This window comes from Talpa europaea, assembly GCF_964194135.1.
Source record: "Talpa europaea genome assembly, chromosome: 9".
NCBI classification, from domain to species: Eukaryota; Metazoa; Chordata; class Mammalia; order Eulipotyphla; family Talpidae; genus Talpa; species Talpa europaea.
The window spans coordinates 114,767,258-114,791,051 of NC_140076.1; the positions used below are offsets into that span (position 1 = coordinate 114,767,258).

The 23,794-nt window shown below is 48.7% G+C and overlaps 2 protein-coding genes across 2 annotated transcripts; both read right to left on the reverse strand.

Moving 5' to 3' along the window:
* Nucleotides 1-779: 779 nt before the first annotated feature.
* On the reverse strand, nt 780-3,184 carry TXNIP (thioredoxin interacting protein; the record flags this gene model as incomplete). The annotated part of the gene is made up of 8 exons (XM_084242111.1): nt 780-815; nt 930-1,081; nt 1,190-1,346; nt 1,448-1,704; nt 1,840-1,942; nt 2,118-2,265; nt 2,371-2,443; nt 2,935-3,184. 8 exons carry the CDS (start codon nt 3,182-3,184, stop codon nt 780-782), a joined length of 1,176 nt encoding a protein of 391 aa, XP_084098237.1.
* Nucleotides 3,185-16,563: 13,379 nt separating this feature from the next.
* HJV (hemojuvelin BMP co-receptor) lies at nt 16,564-18,756 on the reverse strand. Its single transcript, XM_084241833.1, has 3 exons — nt 18,645-18,756; nt 17,717-18,282; nt 16,564-17,301 (listed from the first exon to the last, which is right to left on the reverse strand). The coding sequence occupies exons 1-3, from the start codon at nt 18,739-18,741 to the stop codon at nt 16,678-16,680; spliced, it is 1,287 nt and encodes a 428-aa protein (XP_084097959.1). The 5' UTR covers nt 18,742-18,756; the 3' UTR covers nt 16,564-16,677.
* Nucleotides 18,757-23,794: the final 5,038 nt, after the last annotated feature.

The following is a 23,794-nucleotide window of genomic DNA, read 5'->3' on the forward strand; positions in this document are numbered from 1 at the left end:
AGTGCTAAGAACACCACCTTAGAGTCAATTCCAAGGAGTCACATGAAAACAATATATCTTCCCACACAAAAATGTCTGCAACAGGAGAACACAGTGCAAAAGGCTCTAAATACGACTTAAGACCTTTTGTGGGGCACAGTGACTGTTGCTTTAAGCCAGATTAAAGGACACTCTAAGCAAAGACAACCTAAAGTTCTTCCCTTGAATTCACAGAGAAAGCTCTCTTCAAAGTCAAATCATCCCTGGAGAGTTTTTCTGTTCTTTTTTTCTGTAAGTGTTCAAAGGGTAACACTGATTTTTAAAAACCTTTTATAGGAGTTTTGGCAATGGTTTTTTTCCCTTCTCATTCTCCCAGCTTGTTACATTATTCTGCTCCATATGTTACTGAGGTTTCAAAACCTGATGTTACAACAGCCTATGTATGATCCCTTCAGAAAACCCTTAGGGAAATGACAGGCCCTTTCTACCCTTTACTCAAAACTATTGAAAACTCCTTAGTTTTCAAAGAGATTGGAGAAAAATGGGATGGGCCCGAGTTTTTCTACTGTTTTTAAACCCATCCAGCAACATCCTTGTATCACAACATCCTGCTGGCCAAGGATAAGTGCGCACCCCTCAAGGCCCAGGAGGCTGCCTGCTGAACGCCTCCTACCCTGGGGGTCAGCAGGGGGGTGGACCTGTACCCCACTGGAGAGACTGCCAAGTCTCTGAAAAAAAGAGTCCAGGAAGAGTGGCAGAAAGAAACAAGTAGATCTAGTTGCTGCTTTTCTTCCATGGGCTCACTGCACATTGTTGTTGAGGATGCTGGGGTCCACCTGGAAAGGAAAAATAAAAATTTTTAGTTGGGTAAGAATTAACCCAGTTTAGCAATCCCACCAAGTCAACTTCCAACAGAAGGGTTGACAGGGAGAGAAGATGACAATTCTCACCTCAGTGTAAGTAGGTGGTGGCATGAACTTGAACTCAGGAGCATACATAAAAATTGGGCTGTCTTGAGAGCCCTCTGTGTCATCTAGCAGGGGAGTGGTGGGGCTCTCCAGTCGGTGATCTTCAGGAATGATATCCATGTAGCAAGGGGGAGCTAGAGAGAGGGGGCACAGCGTAAACAGCTTGGCCAAAAGATAACCGACTACAATTTTACAAATCCAAATAAATCAGAGGCAAAGCAACGACGTTAGCAATGGCTCACCTTCTGGGGTATCAGGGATGTTTAGATCCACCCAGCTCATCTCAGAGCTGGTTCTGCTGGCCATGCTGGACGTCCGGCTGCTCAGGCCTGACCTGCTGCCAATCACCAGAGGCAGGTCAAGGATGATTTTCTTGGAGCCGGGAACACTGACATAGATCTGGGGAAAAAATGGCAGTTTGTTAGCCTAATGATTTGGAAAAAACACCCACTGTTGGGACAGATGAACAATTTCTCTCGAAGCCAATCCCACCCACTCACCAGTAAGGAGTATTCAACGCGAAGGATGTTGCAGCCCAGGATGGAAGGCCTAATCTTCTGCACTCGGAGGCTCTTGCCACGCCACGACGCACAGGTTCCTGAGATAATATGATTGCCTCTGACTGACGATAACTTTTGTGTGAACACCTTGGTTTGGCCATTGGCAAGGTAAGTGTGGCGGGCGACGATAGCAGCTTTGGGAACCACGATGCGGGAACATGTGTTCTCAAAGTCAGCATGGATGGAAATCTCATCACCTAGCAATGACAAAAATGAAAACTTATTAAACTGATAGTTCAGTTGTCGATCTTGTTCCTTTGACCCTGGCCCCTGCCCTCAACCCCAAAACCTGCAGGCCATTCTGTCTGTCTTTTAAGCACCAGTTTCTTTACCTTCACAGAATCCTTTTCTGTCAATTCTGGCAGAGACAGACACTCGCCCATCAGGAATAAACATGCAGGAAACTTTCTTCTCCTTTTTAGCAGACACAGGTGCCTATGGAAAATGAGGGGCAGATGTTTTAAGAATTTCTATATATCATTTCTAGAGTAGGCAACATTCCCTCCCATTTTGATAACTGAGGACTTGATTCCCAGAGGTGCTTCAAAATAATGCCTAAGACACTTATCACCCAAGACCCGGGAAAACAGGATCTTAAAATGAACCTCACCATTAAATCAGGAGTAGTGATATCCACTAGATCCATCACTTCGAAGATTTTCTTTGTCTCTTGAGTTGGCTGGCTGGGGCGATCAAGAAAAGCCTTCACCCAGTAGTCTACACACCCATATTTTCCTTTGAAGGATGTTCCCAGTGGCCTGTGGCAAGAAAAAAAAAACGACTTAAAAATGCCCTCCAGGAACAGCAAGCCATCCAATTTTTAGAAACAGAAAAGCTCAAAGGCACAGGCAGCAGACACCTACCCCTCAGGAAGCTCAAAGCCAAACTTGTACTCATAGGTGTTTCCAGGTCTCATGATCACCATCTCATTCTCACCTGAAGGGGGGCAAAGTGAGCAGCCATTAGGTTTCTAGTAACACTTAAAATGCATCTACGAGATAAAGAATTCTTGGGTAACATGCAAGCGCAATGCAGTGGAATCCCCTCGCTTATATTCCCCAACGAGAGATTCTGATGCACTTGCAAGAGCCCTGTAATGTTCCAAGGCTCAACCAGAGCAAGTAAGCTACTATCATTTCCAGCAGGAAACAAAGAATAAACCCCTTAAACATAATACAGGGGTGGGGAAAAAACTCCTTGAAGAGCTAAAGCAACATCCCTTAGGGTCACCTTCAGAACACAGCACCCTAAGAAATGGCACAAATCACCCTGGGCGGGTGGGGCTTGCCAGTTAAAATTGGAAAGGGAAGTGACACTCAATTCTGGCCACTCCACCTGAGCCTCTCAGCCAGCGCAGAGGAGTCCCTGCATCCCTCCCGACCGAGTCAGCCTGCACCCCAGGAGCCTGCAACAAGTGGGTCCCTCACCTGTCGGCTCGTCTTCCAGCAGGAGCGTGTCCTCGTAGCGCAGGTAGTCCAGGCTCTGCTTGCACTGCTGCGAGCCCTGCATCCACAGCACCTTGGCCACCCCGCAGGCCAGGATCCGCACGGCCTTGACCCGGGTGACCTCGCACACCTCCACCCGCACCCGGCCGGCCACCTTCTCCCCGCTGCCGTACACCTTGTCGGGGTCGTTGAAGACCACCTCGAAGGCCTTGATCTTCTTGAACATCACCATGTCGGGGCTGGGCGGGCTGTCGAGGGCGAAACGAGGGGGGGAGATTCCCAATCCAAGAACCAAAGGCAAGAAAACAGGACCTCACTCTCGACTACACGTCTCGAAAAGGTTTTGGCTTTTAGGCTGCCGGCGACGGCAGGGGCTGCAGGAGAAAAGCGAGAGCGAGCGCGGCTTGCGCTCTTCGCGGCGGGGCCGGGGCTGGGCGCGAGCTGCCGCGCCGGGCCGGAAACGGCCCTTTATAGTCGCGGGCGCCGGCGGCCACGCGAGCCCCGGGCTGGAGGCGCGTGCTGCCCTCGTGCACAGGCCTCCCATTGGCTGCCCGGCGCTTGTTTACCAGGCGCTCGACCAATCGGCGCGCGCCCGGCGGCGCGTGGACACGGTGTGCGCCTGGCGGGGGGGGGGAGGGTTGCGCGGCGCGGCCGGGCGGGAGGAGGGGGCGTGAGGGGGCGGGGGGGCGTGGGGGGGCGTAAGGGGGCGGGGGGGCGCGGCGGGACGGCTTCGGGCGAGAAGGGCTTCATTGACCCCCAAATCCCCCCTCCCGGGCGCCCCGTAAGCGCCCCCTCCCCTCCCCCCAAGCGAGAGGACGAGGTGCTTTGAGGAAATTCCACGCTCGGCCGGGGCCGGGGCGTCCCTCAGAGGCGCGGTTCCCCGCTCCCGGCGGAGTGGAAACCGGGGCGCAGGGAGGCTCTCGGGCTGCGCTGCTCTTCAGGAAAACCCCCTTTGTCCCTCTCCTACCCCCTGAGTAAGGAGTAAGGAGCCCAAACCCGGAGTCAGGAAGCCGAACCCTGCTGTGTGTGAGGGGAAGGGAGCGCGCCGGGCGCGCGGTCCCCCCGTGCCTCCTTGGAAAGCGGGGTGGGGGTCCCGCAGCCCACCTTTCGCCCCTCGGGGCGCGGGCCGTGTGCCTCTGCTGTTCCGCACCCCCCTGTCCCCGCGATCCTGTTCTCTCTGTTCTCTGGAACAGAAGCTGTGAGGGCGTGTTCACATCCTGCTGCTTATCCCCTCATCTCTGCGGCTTCTGTGTGCAAAGTTGGGGAACACTTTGTTTATGTTCCCCGCGTTACCGCATTACCTCTTTAGAAACCTGTGTCCTTCGGGTTCTGATTATTTCTCACCCACTCCCTGCTTCTCCAGGAAAAGTTGGGGGGAGGGGTGGTTTTCACTTTCTCCCCGGTTACTTAGGCTGTTCCTGTCTGCAGCGGGCTAAATCAAAGGTGCCCCCCTCAACCTGCCGCCCACCCGCCCCTTCACTTTCCAATTAGTTACACGCAGGAAAGCGCTCTTGATTCTCACTGAGCCATCCGTGGAGAGATGGCTGTGTCCCTGCTTGGAGGAAGACGTTCCCTGCCTTTTAAAAGTTTAGGAATAAGTAAAATTGAGGCCGCAGAAGGGTCGCTTGAACACTAAGCTCAAGCTAAAGGAGACCTTGACACCTCACCCTGTGTCAGCATTTGGCTTCCAGATGGGTTTTCCCCTAGCTGGCCCTGAGGTGCCCTAACAGCTGACTCCTGGGCTTATTCGTCAGGAACGCAGTAAGAAAATATTCAATGCAGAAATACCTGGGTTCGTACCTCTTTTCTTTGATTCCTGAACCCCTTCAGTGTGTGTGTTGGGAATTAGATCATTACCTCATTTCTTGTGCTGGTAAAAGGAATACAATGTCCCCACAATCAAGACAGGGAAGTAAATAAGGAAGAAAATTCTGAAATCTTACCCTTTCGGCTACAAGGCTACAACAACAAAAAGGCAGGCTATTATTCATGACTGTTCAGGATCTTTCTTCCTCATATACCTTAACTGGGTTGACACCCTAAGGCTAGCAAGTTTTAACTCAATCCCAATATTAAGCAAGCTCGTGATGCAGGCATGAAGGCTGTATGAGAAAACATATGCGCACATACACATGGCACCAGCACCCAGGAACAAAAAGCAGAACACGCCGATCCTTAAGGTCTGTGGGTTTGAGGTGACACCCTGTTCTAGAAAGTTAACCAACAAGCACTGAGTTGTTTTCAGCCAGTCAACAACATTGATGGAATTATTGGAGTCTGGGAAAGTGGGACTCAACTAAAATGGTTTTTAAACTTCAAAATTGTGGCTTCTAGAAGAGCACTTAGTTGGATAGATATAAAAGTGTACATAAATGTGAGGTATCAAAATGTTTACAAAGAAAAACACAAATCAATAAATTTTTTAACGGGGACAGTAAGAGGGAAGTGGTAATAGATCAGAGAAAGGGACATGCGGTATTTATTAGGCACATCTACGAAGTATTACATTTTTCAGTTTTAAAAAATCTTAAGGTAATTCGTGCTTGCTGTAAATTCCTCTCCTGGGCTCCAGATTCTACTTTCCTGTTTTGCAAAATTCGGTGGAGACCACTTGTTTGCTCTGTGTTATGTCTGGGATCCCTTAAATGCCAAAAGACGAGTTCATTTTGGCAGCAGAGCTGCCTGCCAGGCCTGCTGCCAAGGCCTGTTCTGAAAGGAAACCCTCCAAGTCAGAGTTGTTTACGACCTTTCACCTTATAACCTGGTCTTCAGATAAAAATTGCCTGCCCCCCACATTCTTCTTTCTCAATTCCTAGGTGAAAGAAGAAAAAATCTCGTAAACAACTGGCAGAAATACAGGGTGCAAACACTTCTCCTCAGGGATGCCAGGGGGAAAAGGGCGGGCCCAGGAGGAACTGCAAAGTAGGGTTAAGTCCAGGAGTTTTGCAAGTTAGATCATCTTTACCTGCTCCTTCCTACCCTGTTCACTCCCTGTGCCAATAAGACACATGATTTCCTATTGGTATCCAAATTGTCATTTGGTTTATTGGAGGTGATTGAGCAAAGCCAAAGCTTTCTGCAGGAAAAGCACCCTGAGTACTCTGAGGTCAGTCAGACAGGGAGCTGTTACGTTTCTCTTTAACCTCTGGCCTGACAAAGAACTGTGAAGACTCTTAGCTCCTAATGCAAAACAAACTCCTTCTTTGTCCTTTGAATCACTGTCACCTCCACTCAATAAACCTCCCTTTTATCTTTATTCATCTTGGTTTCCCCTTTTCTCCCAGGGAATGTTCATTCAGAGGCAAATAAAAGTTGAAAGGGAAAGTGGAATTTAAGTCTGTTCAATTATGTATATGCCTCCAAGTCATAGGTTAATAAAACCATGTTACTAGTGGTATAGCCTCTTAGAGTTCAATGACTTTTAGGGTAATTATAGAGCATCTATAATGAACCAAGTCCTTTACATAATTACTTCAGTGATATTTTGTTTATAAATTCACCAGTCATCTTGCTCCAGAAAGGATTTAAGGTTGGATTATTTTGATGAATTTTCACAATACCCCTGAGGCTAAGGGTTAAGTCAGATTCAGGGGGTTAAGTGACTGGCCCGAGGTCACAGATTTTGTAAACAGAACCCAGGTCTGTCTGATCTAGAATCTGCACACTTGCCCTTCTGTTGTCCTGCCTCTCTGTGCTTTCACACATTGTTATCTTGTCCAATCTTTACTGTAAAGGATTCAGGGCAAGACTCATAAAATGTTAGAGGGAAGGGGACTCTTAACAGTCTTAAAAAAAAAAAAATCTGGTTTCCTTAGTTTAGTCAAGTGACTTGCCCTAGGACATGCAGCTGGTGGAGCCGCTCTCCAAACCCATATTCTTCATACTTAGAGTTCCTGTCTCTAGAAGGCTTTGTAAGGCTTCTTTTCTGTTTGTTTGTTTCCTTAGTGTAGCTCTAGTTATTTAAAACACTTTACCTGGAAGTCCACATTTCATGTATATTGGGGTCTCTTTTTCTTTTTCTTTTTTTGCTGTCACACATGACTTTCTTTGTGAAGTCCTGGGCACAGCCCAGACACATACAGAACACAGGGGAGCACAGGGTGTCATGGAGTACAAGGGGAGGTGGCAGAACATCTCCAGCCTAGTCCAGTCCCCACCCCAACCCTGCCCCAGGTACTGTCAGGGGGTCTGAGACGAAATGCAGGCACCCTCCAGCACACCCCAGGCCTGAGAGAGGCCAGTCTGACATCTCAGCAGCTGGGGGAGGGCCCTGCAGCAATCTTTTTCTATGTTGAGGAAATAATGGCGCTGTAGGAGTTATCCCACTTCAGAGAGAGATGGGGAGAGGAAGTGAATTAGTATGTTCAGAACTATTGCAGACTCATGTAAGATATCTTCAAGTTTTTTAGTATATTTTTAAAAATCTTAATTCCATTCACATGCACTCACCCCATCTGTTTTCTTCCCTTCATTGTCAAGTTTCTCAGGAGCATAACATACCAGTTCTCTCTGTTGACTGAACTTGTCCCCAGTGACCACTGAGATGGCTGTCTTCAAAGTTTCCAGAGCAAACCAGAGTGGTTTTGCAGGCCTTTTCACCTTGACTTCTATATGTCACTCTATCAATAATGTTGATTGAATTTTGAGGAGTAGGGAAAGTGAGACTATTAAAGTAATTTTTTAACTCAAAGTTGTGGCTTTTAAAAAAAGATTTATTTTATTTATGCATACAAGTATTGGGGTGTAGATCAGAGATGCAGGAACTCACCAGAGACAGAGTGGGGAGCAGAACAGGTGGATCTACTGAAATCTGCTGCTGAGGGGTGCAGCAGGGAGACAGGAGGGGTCTGCTGCGCCATGTGGGTAGCTCCCTGGCAGGGATCAAACTCATGCTGCAGTGGCTGCAGATAGAGGATATCGTCTTAACCCCTTGAGCCACCAAGGAGGCCCAGGTTTTAACCCTTTAAATGAAGGCATTTAAAACCTGCATAAATTGGCCTCTGCCAAACCTGCAGTCTCATTTCCCACAGCCTTCCTCAGCCACGCCTCCGTCCTCGGCCTTCCCCTAATAGATCCTCCTATGCCTTTGTGCTTTGCTCATGCTTTTCTCCACCTTCCCTTTTTGAAATCCTCCTCACTCTTGAGTAGACAGCCAAGTGACTTTTCCTCTCTCACTTCTTCTTCATTCCCAAGCCTCCATCTTTCACCCTGCAACCAGAAAGGATTTCATTCTCTTTTGAATACTCCTTTGTACATTGCTTATATTTCTCATATAGAACTTAGTGTAAATTTCCTTTTTATGCCTCCATAATGAATTCATAGAGCATATGGCAATGTCCTTTTTCCATCTGCATTCTTTAGACTATTGACAAAGGATAGTTCATAAAGTACATCTTTTATTAAATACAAATTGATTGACAGATTAGGGTATGTCTCCACAATCTTAGAATATTCAGAGCCTAGTATTGTTACTTATCAGTGTGAGAATTGAAAAGGCAGCCTCAGCTCTTTGTGCTATACCATGACTTTCATAACCAGTCCCCTCCTCAAAGACCGTGGCCCAATGGTGTATCAAAGCCAGGGGGATAAGGCAGTGAGAAGCGATGATTTGTTTTTCTTTGAGAGGAAAATTGGACTGTGTTGATGTTTATAAGCACGAGGGAGATGGGACATTGCGTTCTTAGGCCAACTTCCCCTTTTCCGAGAATTTTTTTTCTTACCCAATTCACTAATGCGGTTGGCTCAGCCCTGCCACCCAGTGGGTAGATTCATGTACTGTCAATAAACCTAGTCCAAGATTTGTCTCTAACACACAGTCTCTCTGAGACCTGGAACTTGACCCAGAATGGTAAAGATGATTCTTCATAAGAAGAAGGAGCTGAGGACGACAGTTGGTGTTCATGACTAAGAGGCAGAAACTATATCTTAAACGTTTTCTTGTTTTTATCCAGGCTGACAAGTAACAATTCTTTCTTTGCTAAAGCATATTACATTAAAATTATTTGTTATAACAAACAGGCTGTCGATTTAGTTGTGGGAGATACAGAGCCGTGACCACTATAAAGAGAAAATAAAAATATAGCAGCACACTTTCTGTTTCAGATGCTGTGATTTCAGAAGAGGGCCTTTTAGCTCTTGGTGTGGGTGAGGTGGGGAGGGAGGGCAGGATGAAATGCCCAATTAATTTTTTCAAAATCATACTTAACCAGTTTCTTCAAGGTAGGAGTAGAGGAATAGTGTTGCATCCAAAAGTGGCTACACAAAACCCTTGACATTAAAAATGTTGAATCAACAGCAGAGAGTTGATTTCTTGATTTCTCTTTCCTTTCTGATTTCTCTTTCATTTTCTGAAAACTCACCACTGTTCTCACACAAATTTTATCTCAGGAAACATATGTGACATTTCTTCCTTTTAACTGTTGGAAGGATGATGAATAATTTGATTTGGGAGTAGGCAGAAAAACCAAGAATGTTTTATCTTCTTAACATTATCTTCTAATGTTCTGTTCTCTTTCCTTCCTTAGCGGTGCTGCAGTTTTCTGGCACTGACTTTGAGAACTGTAATTACTGAGCCATGGGAATTATGGCTGTTTCCTTGAGAAGAAATTTGGAAAGGAAACTTGCCACGAAATACACAAGGTGGGGTGAAGTGGCTGGAGATGTTGAGTAGATCTGAGAAGTGGATGAGGTGGCCACAAGTTGAAGAAGCTCAGGACCCACCAAGATGGAAATGCCCTCCCTTTTTAAAATCAAAATAATATAACAATGTAGTTAAAAGTCACATTATATTTAATGCTTGTACAAAAAACAGCAGTCAGCAGGTCATCGTACGGAGACATTCAGTAGAGTCTCTTCCGATTATCTCATCTTTTTCATCTGGTATTTACTTTATACTTCTGAATGATTTCTTGGTGTTTCTTTTTTATTTATTAATTTAGAAATAGTAAACATATCTACTGTGGGTTTTTTTTTTTTATTATTATACCAATTGGAATTTTAACTCTTACTTCACACTGTCGTTACCTTCTTTTTCCTCTTACCTCATCCTCCCAATAGAGTTATATCACACTTTTGGTTTAATTAACAGTCTATATTTACATTATTGTCACTGCATAATAATATCCACCGTGGAGCCAAATATTATCTTTTGATTGTTTCATGTTCTCAGACAACCCTTTGTCGTGAAGTCATAAATTATTAAAACTATTTAATTTACTATGTACCTATCTTCAACTTATTTCTGAAATGCCAGCTCTGTCAAATGTTTACTAACCTTCTCTCTCAAATGATCAACATAACTGATGACCTAAGAATTTTCTTTTTCCTGGAGATTGGCCCCACTCCTATTAATTCTTTCTAGTCCCCATCGCCACCTGCTGGCTGTTGGTGGCGTGGAAAGGCAGAATAACTTCTTTCCTCTGCCTCTTTCTTGTCCTTTCTATGATTTCCTAGAAGGAGGAAAGTCTGTTCTAATCTTTGTTTTCATGCTAAAGTCATTCTAAGCCTTATCAGATCCACCAGAGGAAGAGGGAAAGGTGACTACCTTTTTTTAACTACGCCTTTGTTGAGGAATACCTGATGTATCATAAACAGCACACACTTTAAGTGTAAAATTTCATGGATTTTGACATACATTTACCCATGAAATCACTGCCACAGTCAAGACATAACAAACATGTCTATACTCCCAGCGTTTCCTCAGGCCCCTTGGTAAACCATGCTGCCTCCCTCTGCCATCCCCAGGCAGTTACTGACCTCTCCTCAGTCACTGCAAACTCCCCTCAGTTTGCAGTTTCTATCGTTTCATGTAAGTGGAAGCAAGCAGTATGTACTCTTTTTTTTTTTGTTTCTTAATTTTGCTTCTTTCACTCACATTGTGTTGGTTCATCAAGTTGTGTATAACAATAGTTTGTTTCATTTCATTGCTGTGGTATCCTAGTGCATGGATTTGCTGCTATTGGTGCATTCATTCACCTGCTGATGGATATTTGAGTTATTTAAAATTTCCAGCCTTGGATTTGTTATTAAAAAAAAACTGTTATGGGGCCTCCCCTGGTGGCACAGTGGTTGAGCACTGGGTTGCGAGGCTGCCAGCAGCCTCTGCAGAGCCAATTCATCCCCGGCCACCGGTGAAGGTCCCACCAAAAAAAAAAAAAAAAAAAAAAAAAACTGTTATGAACATCGGTACACAAGTCTCTGTGCAGACACATGTTGGCATTTCTTTTGGGTCAATACCTAGGAATGACTAGATTGTATGATGAGTATTTGTTTAACATAAAAAAGGATTGACAAACCATTCTACAAAGCAACTTACATGTTACATTCCTAGCAGCATGTGAGAGCGCCACATGTGTCTTGCCAAAACATGATATGCTTAGTCTTTTTAATTTTAGCCATTCTAGTGGGTGTAGTATTTTCTTATTGTGGTTTTAATTTGATTTGTACTTCCTTAATGACTAATGATGTTGAACATCTTTTCATGTGCTTATTTTGAGCTATCCTTTTTTTTTTTTTTTTAAAGATTTATTTATTTATGCAGACAAGAGCTGGCATACAGGCCAGAGGTGCGGGGGGGGGCGGTGAGAGGACTCACCAGAGACAGAGCGGGGAACAGAACAGGCAGACTGACGAAATACACTGCTGAGGGGAGCAGTGGGTGAGTCAGGAGAGGTCTGCTGCGCCATGTGGGTTGCTCCCTGGCTGGCTGGAATCAAACTCACAGAAGCAGTGAGTTGTGTGTGCAGTGGCTGTGCATAGCTTCATAGGCTGTGTCTTAACCCTTGTGCCACCAGGGAGGCCCCATGAGCTATCTATTTTTAAATACTCCACTGGTAGTAGGGATAACCACAAGTCTGGGCAAAGGAAGCAGTGTTAATGACAGTGCCATGAAAGAACCTCATGCACCAGTTGACTATGAAATTCTTTTTTTTTTTTACACTTTTTTTTTTATAGAGGCATGTTTTATTTATTTATTTGTTTGTTTGTTTATACAAGCCCTGGGTACAGTCAGAAGCGCGGGAGGGTGAGAGAATTCACCAGAGCCAGAGCAGGGAGCAGAGCAGGCAGAAGGACCGAAGTACACTGCTGAGGGGAGCAGCGGGCGGCAGGAGAGGTCTGCGCGCCATGCGGGACCCTCCTCCGGTGGCCGGGGAGCAGCCGGGGATCGAACTGGCGCCGCAGAGGCCACGGGCAGCTTCGCAACCCAGCCCTCAACCGCTGTGCCACCAGGGAGGCCCTGACTATGAAATTCTTAACTGATTTGAAATTACCTCCACCTGAGGGATAAAGTTACTCTTTTGAGTTTGAAGAAGGAGATTAGGGTAGTTGATGGTTAGATTGGGGTAGGCCCCAGAGAGTGCGGGACTACACTGAATATAAAAGCTGCCTCTAACCTTGTCCTGCTGACCCCACAGGACCCTCACATGGGCTCGTTTCCAACTCTGGCCTCACTCAAGGCCCAGGGAGGCAGTGGTCAAGGGTGTGAGTGTGCAAGGATCACCTCACCTCCATTGGCCAGGCCAGTGAGAGGCAGGCATTCCAGTTCTGAATTCTTTCTGACTTGTGTCCTTTCTCTCTTGCACACATGTGTGTGCGCGCGTGCACACACACACACACAGAGTAAATTCTACCTGCAGGCCATGTTACTGTGCTTCTGTGAGTGCCCTTGTGTTAGGGGGAAAAGGATGTCCCAAAGCAAATTCCATATAGGCTTTGTGGACTCCACCCCCACCCCAGGTCAAAGCCAAAGACACTGGGAACTCCAAATTCCATCACCACCAAAGGGAAGGTGGCTGGGACCTGAGGGTGGGGTTAAGCAGCCAGGTGGATACAAAAGGCAGACACGTGGGCTTTGGGGGCTCTCCATTTCGGGCTCTCGGCCAGCTTGCAGCGTCCGGTCAGCTCTGAGAGTGACTTTGGGTTTCCAGGTCGTCGGATCGGGTAGGACGCATGAAAGACTTTATTTCCCTATCTTCTCCCTGAGTTGTACCTTTTCCTTATTTTCTTTTTCTCTTGTAAATAAACCTTTTATTAACCCTTTTGTGTGTGTCTGTAGTAGAGTATTCATAAGTCTCTTTAAAGCGCGCGGGTGAGGACCCACAGCCAGGAACCCGTTTAATATCGGGGCTGCTCTATAACAGCTTGGCGCCCAACGTGATTTGCAATTTCACCCGTGGTTGACCAGCCCAAAGTAATTTTTCTTGCGTTGGTCACCATAAAAGCGCATTAGGTCTGCAGGACTCGCAGTGAAACTCTTTGTTTCACGTCTTGAAAAGTTTTTTTTCCGCGCATACGGCCGTTGTGGGTGTGGTTTTGACCCAAACGCGGCCTCAACCATGAACTTCAGCAGTTTAATCCCTAACTTGAGTTCTTTCAGTTTTTTTCTGGCCTTGAATTTAAGTAGCCTTTTTCCATTAAATATTACCACCAGTTTGATAAGTGTAAATAATTGGATTAGACCTAGCTTATGGCACGTGATTTTAATTCTTGTACCAAAGCTCTTCCCTCTGACCGCCCCAGCCTGCCTTTAGACAGACACTCTGTGCCTGGCAAGGCTTCCAACCTATTGAGCCAAGGGATCTGTCAGTCCCCTCCCTTCCTGAACAGCTGAGCAGCTCCACCCAGCTTTCTGAAGTCATAGGTAGGGGTCTGGGTTAGAAGGCACACTCCAACATAATTTCTGGCCTTCTCCCAGGACAACTTTTACGTCTTTTCAGTCGCTGGAAAACTCTGTGACCCAAAGTTGTTTGGGTTACAGAGGACTTGATGTGCCTGTCTTCTTGTCACCACCACTCTCCTATTGTCTCCAGACTGCCTCTGGCTCGCCCTGGAGGCAGCGGTGGCTGATGACATTTTGGAAGGGCCTGCAGAGCTTGGTCTCAACTGCCCTGGCTGCCTTGACCTTCCCTCTGCTAAAGACTCACACTCCCACAGATGACTGGGTGAGGGAAGTGGTAGGGACCCAGAAAATCATCTCTGCTCCTCATGCTGTGCTCCACACCAGGCCTTGTGCCCTCACTCTGTGTGGGTGCTGTTGTGACTATAGTTTGCATGTTAAAGGGTCTTTATAGTAAATGTTTGGTTGGTCTAAACATAAAAAAAAAAACATAAAAAAAGTCAACTCCTCTACGGTTTTATTCAGAGCTGCACTTTTAGTTTTGAGCACCCTGGACTGAAACAGCTTCTCTCCTCAGTCTTCTCTTCTGCAAACTAGATTCTTTCCATTTTGGACTCTCCCCAGCTCTCTTTTTTGGACTTCCTGCTACAGAAGAAGAAAGCAGCTTTTGTGGTTGCAGCCATTGCCACAGCTCCCCTTCCCTGTCCAGCTCCACAGCCAAAACCCTTAGTGGCTGTTTCCTTGACAACATAATATAATGGTTAAGAGTCAGGCTCTGGGGGTGGCATGGGAGGCATTGTTGAGCTAGCTGAGCTGAGTAGGTACCACAAGCCAAGCTCACCTCCCCAGCAGAAAAATTTATGGACAAGAAGTTATCTTTGAATTTCAAGGGTGGGCCTCCCTGGTGGTGCAAGGGGTTAAGTCTCAGCACTATCAAGCTATCACCAGCCACTGCAGCATGAGTTCAATCCCTGGCCAGGGAGCTGACCCACATGGCACAGTAGACCTCTTCTGTCTCCCTGCTGTTCCCATCAGCAGTAGATTTCAGTGGATCTACCTGTTCTCACTCTCTGCACCTCTGGCCAACACCCAGCTCTTGAATGCATAAATAAAAAAATTTTTTTTTAAAAATCCAAGGGTTTTAGACATGGCCAAGGGATATGCTGGTGACTTGACTTCTTTGCGGATCTTATGATCATGAATGCATGGTTGGCAGGGGAAGTGGGCAATAAAACAGTATTGCAAGAGTGAGACAGAGGAAGTGCTGTTAGGTGAGCAGCCTTGGAATGAGAATAAACGGTTAAGTCTTCACCAGAGAAATCACTTACACCATGTCCCCACTCCACAGCATTTTTCTGAGATGAAAAGTTAGTTGTGCATCGTTTCCAATTGAATATATTTATTAAATAAACGTTTGTAATACTAATAAAAAAATTTAAGACTCTGGACCCAAACTGACTGGTTTCAGTTTCTGGCTCTCGCCTTTATTAGCTGTGTGATTGTTCTTTCTGCATGTAGTTTCCTCCTGAAAATAAAGTGAAGGCTATCACCTTCCTTAGGGAGTTGTGATGATCAAATGAAGTAATATTTTAAGAGTATTTAGAACAGTGCCTGGAAGGTTTTAAGCACCCAACAAATGGTGGCTAGTAATTGAACTTAAACTCCTCGGCCACACTTTCAAGATACTCATAATCTGGTCTCTATCCATCTAGTCCATTACTTGTCTACTTTATTTGAGTTTTGTTGGTTACCTCAATGAATCATGAATCTATACATAATTACAGAGGGTTTCCATTACCTGGAGCGTCCTTAACAATTAAAATCTGGGCCTCCCTGGTGGTGCAAGGGGTTAAGCACAGTACTGTGATGCCATCCTGATCCCAGGCCTCTGCAGCACAGTTTGAGTTCTACCTCCCCCTCCCTCCCCACCCCCCTCCCCACACAGCCAGGGAGCAACCCTCATGGCTCAGCAGACCTCACCTGTCTTGCCTGCCACTCCCCCAGCAGTGTGTTTCAGTAGATCCACCTGCTCTGCTCCTCATTCTGTCTCTGGGGAATACACACACACACACACACACACACACACACACACACACACACACACACCCCATTCCCCAGTTCCTGTATGCATAAATAAATCTTTAAAAAAAAAACCCAAAAAACAATTCAAATCCTACCCAGTCTTCAAAGATCATTTCAAATCCCATCTCCTTTGTTATCTCTTATTGCTTATTATTCCTTCGTTGTCATCACCCATCTCCCCATCTGAAATCACAGAGCCATACAATTTAGTGAATAATTACACACTCACCCCTCCTTCATGTGAATCAACTTTGTGTCCTTAATAGTCTGTAAACTTCCTGAGAGCAGAAAAATGATCTGATACTTCTGAGCTCTTTTCCAGTGGAGGGAGCACACTGCCTTACTTCCTACCAAGCATCTGCAAAAAGCTTACACATAGGCAGCAGGAGAGGTTGTGAAGAATTCATGGCTTTAATAACAGATTAGTTAGAGGTGGGGAAGATAGCTTCTTTCCTATCTGTCATTCTCTACCGTCAGAGACTCCCTTCAGCTGGGCTCCAGACAGCTAAGGCCCGCTTCTTTTCTGACCCAAGAAAGCAGAACACATTACCCACATATATCCGTGAAAGACTCTTGTTTCCTGCAACATTACCTCCTCCCTCACAAGAGAAAATATTATTAGACTTTGAGTTTCGTGTGGGTGGTGATCACAACTTCCTCTGTAAGTTCCTCCCTCTTGCTAAGTCTCAACCCTGAAGTTTTCTAGTGATTGTGAGGACCCTTATAGCCCCCAAGCTTGTAGGGGTGATCTCAGGAGTAGGTGGATTGAAACAAGTCACTTACTGTACAGGAGACTGAGAAATCGTGGGCCAGCTTCCGCAGAGGTCTGGAATGCAGAAGAAGCCTTGCCCAGAATCACATTCTCCACCTCTCCACCCTGGCCTAGAGCCTCATCTGTCTCTGGGTCAAGGGTGCTATTTCCTGCACCTCCCAGTCTCCTGTTTGCTTCAGTGACTCTCCTTGCTTCCCCTGCCAACCTGCACTCCCAGATCACTCCCCAGCGGTCACGTTAATGTTGGCCTGGTTGGTTACTGAGCGCAAAGCCAGAGAACAAAAGACCCAGAGAGCAGCGGGGCCAGGAGGGCAGGTGCAGCAAGGGGAGCCCCGCCGTCTGAGGGGAAGAGATGCAGCTTTTCTAAGTCTGGCAGGAAGGCTCTGGCATCCTCCAGAGCTGCCTGAGCTGTCGCAGTAAAGTTGGGGTCACCAGAGACCAAGACATCAAAGACGCAGGAGTGGAAGTAAGCGTCCTCCACCGGCAGCCCCTCCTTGCACAGCTGCCGCGCGCTTTCCACGGCCAAGGCGCCCCGGCGACTGCGCTCTGAGCGAGAGAGTTGCTGACTTGGGGGACACCCCCCAACACAGAGCTGCAGATCCTGCTCCGCCGAGAAGGCCCTGGCCACATCCTCGGCTACCTTGATGGAGAAGGAGAGCTGCCCAGCCGTCTGCCGGATGACGATGGTCGTGCCGATGTAGGCGGCTCGGATCTCCACGCGGGTCCCGGGGCTGGCGCTTCGGATGGACAAACTCGAGCCCCCGGGGCGGTCGCCTCCGTTCATAGAACCGTCCTCAAAAGCTGCAGGAAGATTGTCCACCTCGGCCTGGTAGACCTTCTGGTCAATGCATTCCTGCATGTTCTTAAATATAATGGTCAGCTGTGAGGGGAGAGGGAAAGCAGTTCATTTGGGGCGCATGCACCTCCCCGCTCCCCCACCGCGTCCGGGGTCAGATCCAGCAGAGGCCAAGGTCGATCCCCCCTCGCGCCAGGGCTGCGTCAACCCTGCACCCCCTCTGCACCCCCTCGGCTCAATGCCCCACCTCCCTTTTGGTCTCCACCTCCGCAGGAGTGGGGCGCAGGGAGGGTGTCCCCCTGGAGCGCCTCCACCCCGGGCTGCTTGGGCCCTCGGTGCTCGCGCTGGCCTGAGATCCTGGTCAAGGGCAAGCGGTTGGCAGGAGCAGGCGTCTGAGCGCATGGAGCGACTCAGGACCAGCGGGCGGCTGAGGGCGGGGAGCAGGAGTGTGGGGTGGGGGGCCACGCGCGAATCCCGGGGAGCAGTGGGGGCCCCACACCTTACGGGTGGTGGTGGCGTTGGCCCCCAAGGCCACGGGGGAGCTGGTGGCCTGCACGAAGAGAAAGTCATTGTCCAGCAGGGGCCAGGCCCCCTGCACGCGGCACGTGTGGAAGTGGTGGTGGAAGGTGCGCACGTGGGGGTCCCCGAAGGAGGCGCAGTGCAAGAAGCCGGGGGCGCGGCCGTGCAGCCGGGAGAACTGGGCTTCGTAGTCGCAGGGGTCTGCGGCGGGGGGCCCCGAGGCGCTGGCCCGGCCGGCGCCGGGCAGGCCCGGCCCGCGGGGCAGCGGAGGGGCCGTGGGGCCCTGGCGCGAGCAGTTGTGCTGGATCATCAGGTCCTCGATGCCGTGCACGGCCGAGTGGAAGGCGAGGTCCCCGCGGCAGGTGCGGGCGGTGCGCCGCGTGCAGAGCGCGTAGGAGCGCAGGGCCCGGCACACGCCGCCCGCGCCCCCCGGCGCCCCCCGGCCTCCCGCGCCGCGCAGCGCGCCCGGGGAGCCCCCGCCTCGCAGGCCCAGGGTGGACGACACGTACTCCGCGTTGCAGCGGAGGATCTTGCACTGGGAATGAGCTGCGAACCGAGAGGAGACGGTTGTGAGGCGCCCCCAGACCCCGCGGCCCGAGCGCGCACCCGACGCCCCCAGGCTGCCCCAGGGAACCCAGCCGCCCCGAAACCCCTCCCGCCCCCGTACCAGCCCCCCAGTCCTGCCGCCATTCAGTTTTGCCGAAAATGTGTGAGCCGGCCTGGTCTTCTCCTGGTCTGTCCAGGGCTTCCCCGCGCCCTTCCCCAGGGGTGGCGAATCACACACTTGGCTGCGGGGTGGGGGTGGGGAGCTCCCGGGACCCCTCAGTTCCCTTCTCTCATTCACACGTGCCCATGCGCACCCCCCTAGCGAGCAGCCCCCCTCTGCATTTCCCAAACCCTTCCCTTACCATGTCCACAGAGAAGCAGCAGGAGAGTGAGAGCACTTAGAGTTGGGGGGCTGCCATGGGGGGACCGGGGACTAGGGGGCTGGCCTGGATCCCCCATATCTATCCAGTCAGGTCCCCCCAGGCTCCGGTTCTTCCCAGCTGATGCCCCTCCTACCTAGTGAATTTTGACCAGACGTCCTGTAAGGGACTGAAAAAAGAAATTGGGCTGGGCATGGGGAGAGACAAGAGGTGAAGGTTGTCCAGGAGCTTGTGAAGAGAATCAGAGATCAAGAAAAGGAAGAGCAGCCTGGAGTTTGGGGAAAATGGGGCTCCCCAAATTGTAAGTGTGGCTGTTAAACCTCTGTGCCCTGCTCCCCCAGCCACTTTAGCCCTTATGCAATGTTTGGTGCAGGGGGTGGAAGGAGAGTGGACTCCAGTGCCAGAGTCCACTGCGTTGCCCCATCAGGAGCTGCGCGACAGTAGAAACATCAGAAATAAATAAATAAATAAATAAATAAATAAATAAATAAATAAAGGAGGAATCATGTACCTGAATCAGACCCCAATTCTCCCAGTGAACTCCCCAGCAGAATTAGGGCCTGAAAATCCTCAAAGCGTGTCTCTTATTTGCCCCTCCCTGCCAGGAAGGGACACCCCCCTCCCTGGGTCATCCTGTTCAGCTAGAATTTTCTGCAAGAAAGAATAAGGAGGGAATGTCCCTCTCTAGAATACCAGTATTCAAATGAAAAGGCAGCCAATCTCTTTGATTTCCTTTACAGAGCTGCCATGATAGTCTCTGTCTCATGAGGCAGTGGGGTACAAACCAAGCATGCAAATCAATACTTGTTTGCTCTGAGTCAACAATTCAAACCTGCCTGAAGAGCCACTCTTTCCATTAATCTTCCAGAACTGAGCGTTCATGGCAAATTCAGTTCTGTCTGTTGATGAGGACTGGGGGGGGGGGGGGGGGAGGCTGCCGCCCTCCTGCCCAACTTCCCTCTCTTGGGGCTGGGGTGATGGGGCAGAGCCATGCAAGAGGGAGCACAGAATGGTGTGACTAGAGGTGTGGGGAGAAATCATTTTCAACAAGGGGTAGCCCCCACTCTTGGAAACCCAATGCGCAGGGCGCTGCTAAATAAGGCAGGTAGAAAGGTAACTAAGGCTCATGGAAAGCTAACTTTGGTCTTGGTGAGCAAACCACAGAATAAGGATCTGGGAAACTCCTCCTAAAACTTCACCAGAAGTCTTGAGGTAGCAAGGCAAGGAGAGAGCAAAGACTGCCAGAGGCCAGACAGAGGATTAAACTTCCAATGGCCAGAGGCCAGACAACAGTAAGATAGGAGGAGAAATGGACACCGGGATGCCTTGGTATGGAGGAGCCCTAACTTTTGGAGCAGACATCTAAGTAGGTGTAAGTTTATGAAAGTCTAACTTTAATCCAACAGCTTATTAAAGGAATTGCAATTTCATTTGACTTACTGTTTCCAGAGGTCAGAGATTACTCTGATATCCAATTCTCCAGCCATGACTGCCTACTCTGTCTGTCGGTTGGCTCCAGCCAGGGGATCCCCCGTCTCTTTCTCCATGTCTCCCCCACGTCCCCAGACCTGCTGCAATCTCACTGAGGTCAGGGAGCCAGAGAAGAGTGGGGGGAAGGGGGAGTACATGGCTGGCCAGAGTACTGGACAGCTGAGCGGGGGGAGGGAGGTGGCTACTGAGTTGACTGTTTTAAAAATAGCTAAGTCCAAAATTCCAGGAAGGCCGGTGGGGGTAGGATATAGGAATGGGGGGAGTGGGAAGGGTAGGAGAATTAGAAAGAATATGGGGTTCAGGGTGCAAAGAAGGGGAGGGAAGCAGAAATACTACAGACAAGTCAGATATTCAATTCCAGTTTCTATGACTCCAGTTACTGCCTACTCCAGGCAGCCCTCCAGCATTCTCAAAAACCAGCTCCTGGCCTTTAAAAGTTAGAGTGGGCAAATGTAGATCTTTTGTTCTCCTCATCCCTTCTATACCGAATATTGCATTTTTGTCTACAGAACAGAGCTAGGGGGTAGCAAACTTTAAATAAGGTTCTTAGCAGAGGTAGTTCATAGCTCCTCCCCCATCTTCCCAGAGTATTTCAGATGGGCTAAAAAAGTCAGCTGTCCAGAGAAGAAATCTGAGCTCTGAGTTGAGAATGAGGGTGGTTTCAGTCTCCCAGTTCAGATCCTTGCAGCTGTCTAGCTCCCTACCTCGCCTCCATTTTCGTTCCCTGAGTTTATACAGCCATTTCTCTTCCCTCTCTCTCACCAACACTCAAGGCTGTATTAGCTCCTGAGTTGCTAGGTGAGACTAGGAGGTGAAGGAGGAACGGGGATAGAATTTTTTTTAAGGTGTCAAGTTCACAGGGGAAAGGGATTTAATGTTAAGAAAGGGGTCGGGGGAGGAAGGGCAAAAGTAGTATAAGCAGCAGCTGTGAGAAATAAAATCAACCTGCACACACACTTCAGTTTGAATCTCATCAGTCTCTAGTCTACAGGTAACTACTCATTTATAGGATTACAGGAAACACTGAAAGATACCTTAGAGGTAAAAATCCAGAGGGTGGGAAGACTCTACAGGGGGCTCTCATGGATTTAAAGATCCAAATCAAAGGGAATCTTAATTAATTTCAGGGGTGGGGAAGGGGGGGCCTCCCTGGTGGTGCAAAGGGTTAAGACACAGAACTACGAAGCTATTGGCAGCCACTGCAGCAAGAGTTGGATCCCCACCCAGGGAGCTGACCCACATGGTGCAGCAGACCTCTCCTGCTCCCCTCAGCAGTGTACTTCAGTCAGTCTGCCTGTTCTGCTCCCCACTCTGTCTCTGGGGAATCCTCTCACCGCCCCCCCCACCTCTGGCCTGTACCCTAGGTCTTGTACGCATAAATAGATAAACCTTAAAAAACTAATTTCAGGGGCAGGTATCAGCACTTCTAACATTGGCCTTGTCGCTGGTGTGCCCGGTCATTCAAGTGTTTCTTCTGCTCCCCCTGGTGGAATGAAAGGCGCTTCCACCTTTCAGCAAAGTATTTTTTGTTTGTAGAATCTTTTCTACGGAATTTTCTGTTTCTTTAAAAGAATTTTAATTGTGATAAAACACACATAACACAAAATTTACTATCTTAACCATTTTAAAGCGCAGTTCATTTTTGTTAAGTTCATTCACACTGTTGTGCAACCATCTCCAGAGCTCTTCATCCTGCAAAACTGAGTCTCTCTATACAAACTGTATGTGACGTAACATAAATCAAATTTTGTTTTGAGATAATCATAGTGTAACGTGCAGATACAGAAACAAACTATTGATACAAACACAAGTAGGATGAATCTCCAGAGAATTATGCTGAACAACAGTCAATCCCCAAAGTTTACATAGGTACAATTCTGTTCATGTAACATTTTAACATGCCAAAATGATGGAAGAGAAGAGCAGGTGAGTGGCTGCTAAAGTGGGGAGGAGATGAGGGAGAAGTGTGTGTGGGCGACACCGGGACCCCTGTGATGGGCACCCCGTGTCCTGTCTCCTGACTGTATCCATGCCATAGAGAGCTGTCACATTGCACCCACAGTGCACCTGTCACTGCTGGAGGCGAGCGAGTCAAGGCTCGGTGGGACGTCCCTGTACTATAACTTCGTGTGAAGCTTGTGTCCTCGGGAGGGGGCGTCTTGCGAGGGCATCTGGGCTGTCCTTGGACAGAGACGCAGCGCCCTGGGCATCCGAAGGCGGTGAGGATCTTCTCGAGGCTGTGGGCCCCTTTCCTGGTTGCTTCCTGGCCTTCAAGGCCTTCGCTTTGGCTTCGCGAGAGGCGGGGGCTTCCTTCTTTCCTTTGGGGGTCATCTTCCTGAAAAGGGGGGCACCTGTTGCTAGCGCCCGTGAGAGGGGAAGCCTGGGCACTGCTCTCCCCTGGTGGTGGGCCGGGTGAGTCACCGTAGGGGGTTTTGCCTGGAGTAGACTTTTATTTTTTTTTAACTGAGAAGTTTTCTATTTTGCTAGGCTGCCTTTCTTTTATTCTGATCTTCGGAGGGTAGGGGAGCTGCACTCCGTGCTATTCCAAGTCGCTGCTCCTTCAGTCTCAAGTCTTGGCTGGATGAAGCAAAGAGCGGGCTGAGGCCCCTGTCGGGTCCGCCTCTCCGCCTTGCAGAGTCCGCCGCGTCTGGGACACATGCGGCCGCAGGGTTTAGTTGTATTAACGCGAGAAATAGGTGGACATACATCTACTAATTCTTCCCTGATCCATTCTCTTTATCGCCTGCGCGTTTGGTGGTCCATTAGATGGTGCGCTCTTACGTGGGTTCTTGTATCTTCAAGCCCTCCTCTGGCACATGATCTGCGTTTGAATAAAGAAAACAGAACGTGGAGTGAAGTGAGTGAGTCGCCTCCTCCCGGGTTCACCTCCAGGTGTGTGGTTCACCTCCAGGTGTGTGGTTCACCTCCAGGTGTGTGGGGTCACCTCCAGGTGTGTGGTGCCAGGAGGAGGAGGCGGCTTCAACCCAGCGGCCCCTGGCACTTTGATGCCCATAAACGTGGCAAGTCCCGCGCCCCTGACCCCTCCCCTCCCCGCACCCCTGACCCTTCCCCTCCCCGCACCCCTGATCCCTCCGGTCCCCGCCACTCAGACTCGCCTACGGTCTCGTGTATTACCAAAAACTACCAGCAGGGGGCGGAATGATCCGTGAAAAAGACCAAACAATTGGGGTCAAAATAAGGGGATTGCAATTGTATGGGGAATATAAAAATAAAATTTATTTTTTTTTTAAAAAAAGACCAAACAGGAGGAGGCCGATTTCTCCAGTGACGCGTATTCCATTACCTTGTCCCCATCCCGGGACCCATCCCAAGATGCTGCTCCAAAGGTTAGAATTTTTTTTCAGGCTTGGGACACAGGTGGCTCTTCAGTGGGGCTAGAGCTGGGGCCAAAGGAAGTGGGATCCTCACTGGCGACGTGTAACAACAGGATTAATTTGATTTTGTGAAAATAAATGTCTAGCATTTACTTTCCCTAACTTCTGGCTTTTATACCCAAAGAAAGGTGGATTTTGGACTATGGGTGACTAATACTTTTCTTAAACGACATTTTAACATGGACAACTTAAAGGCAAGACAAAGCAACCACAAACCCCCCACGAATACCCCAGATCCTGCTACCC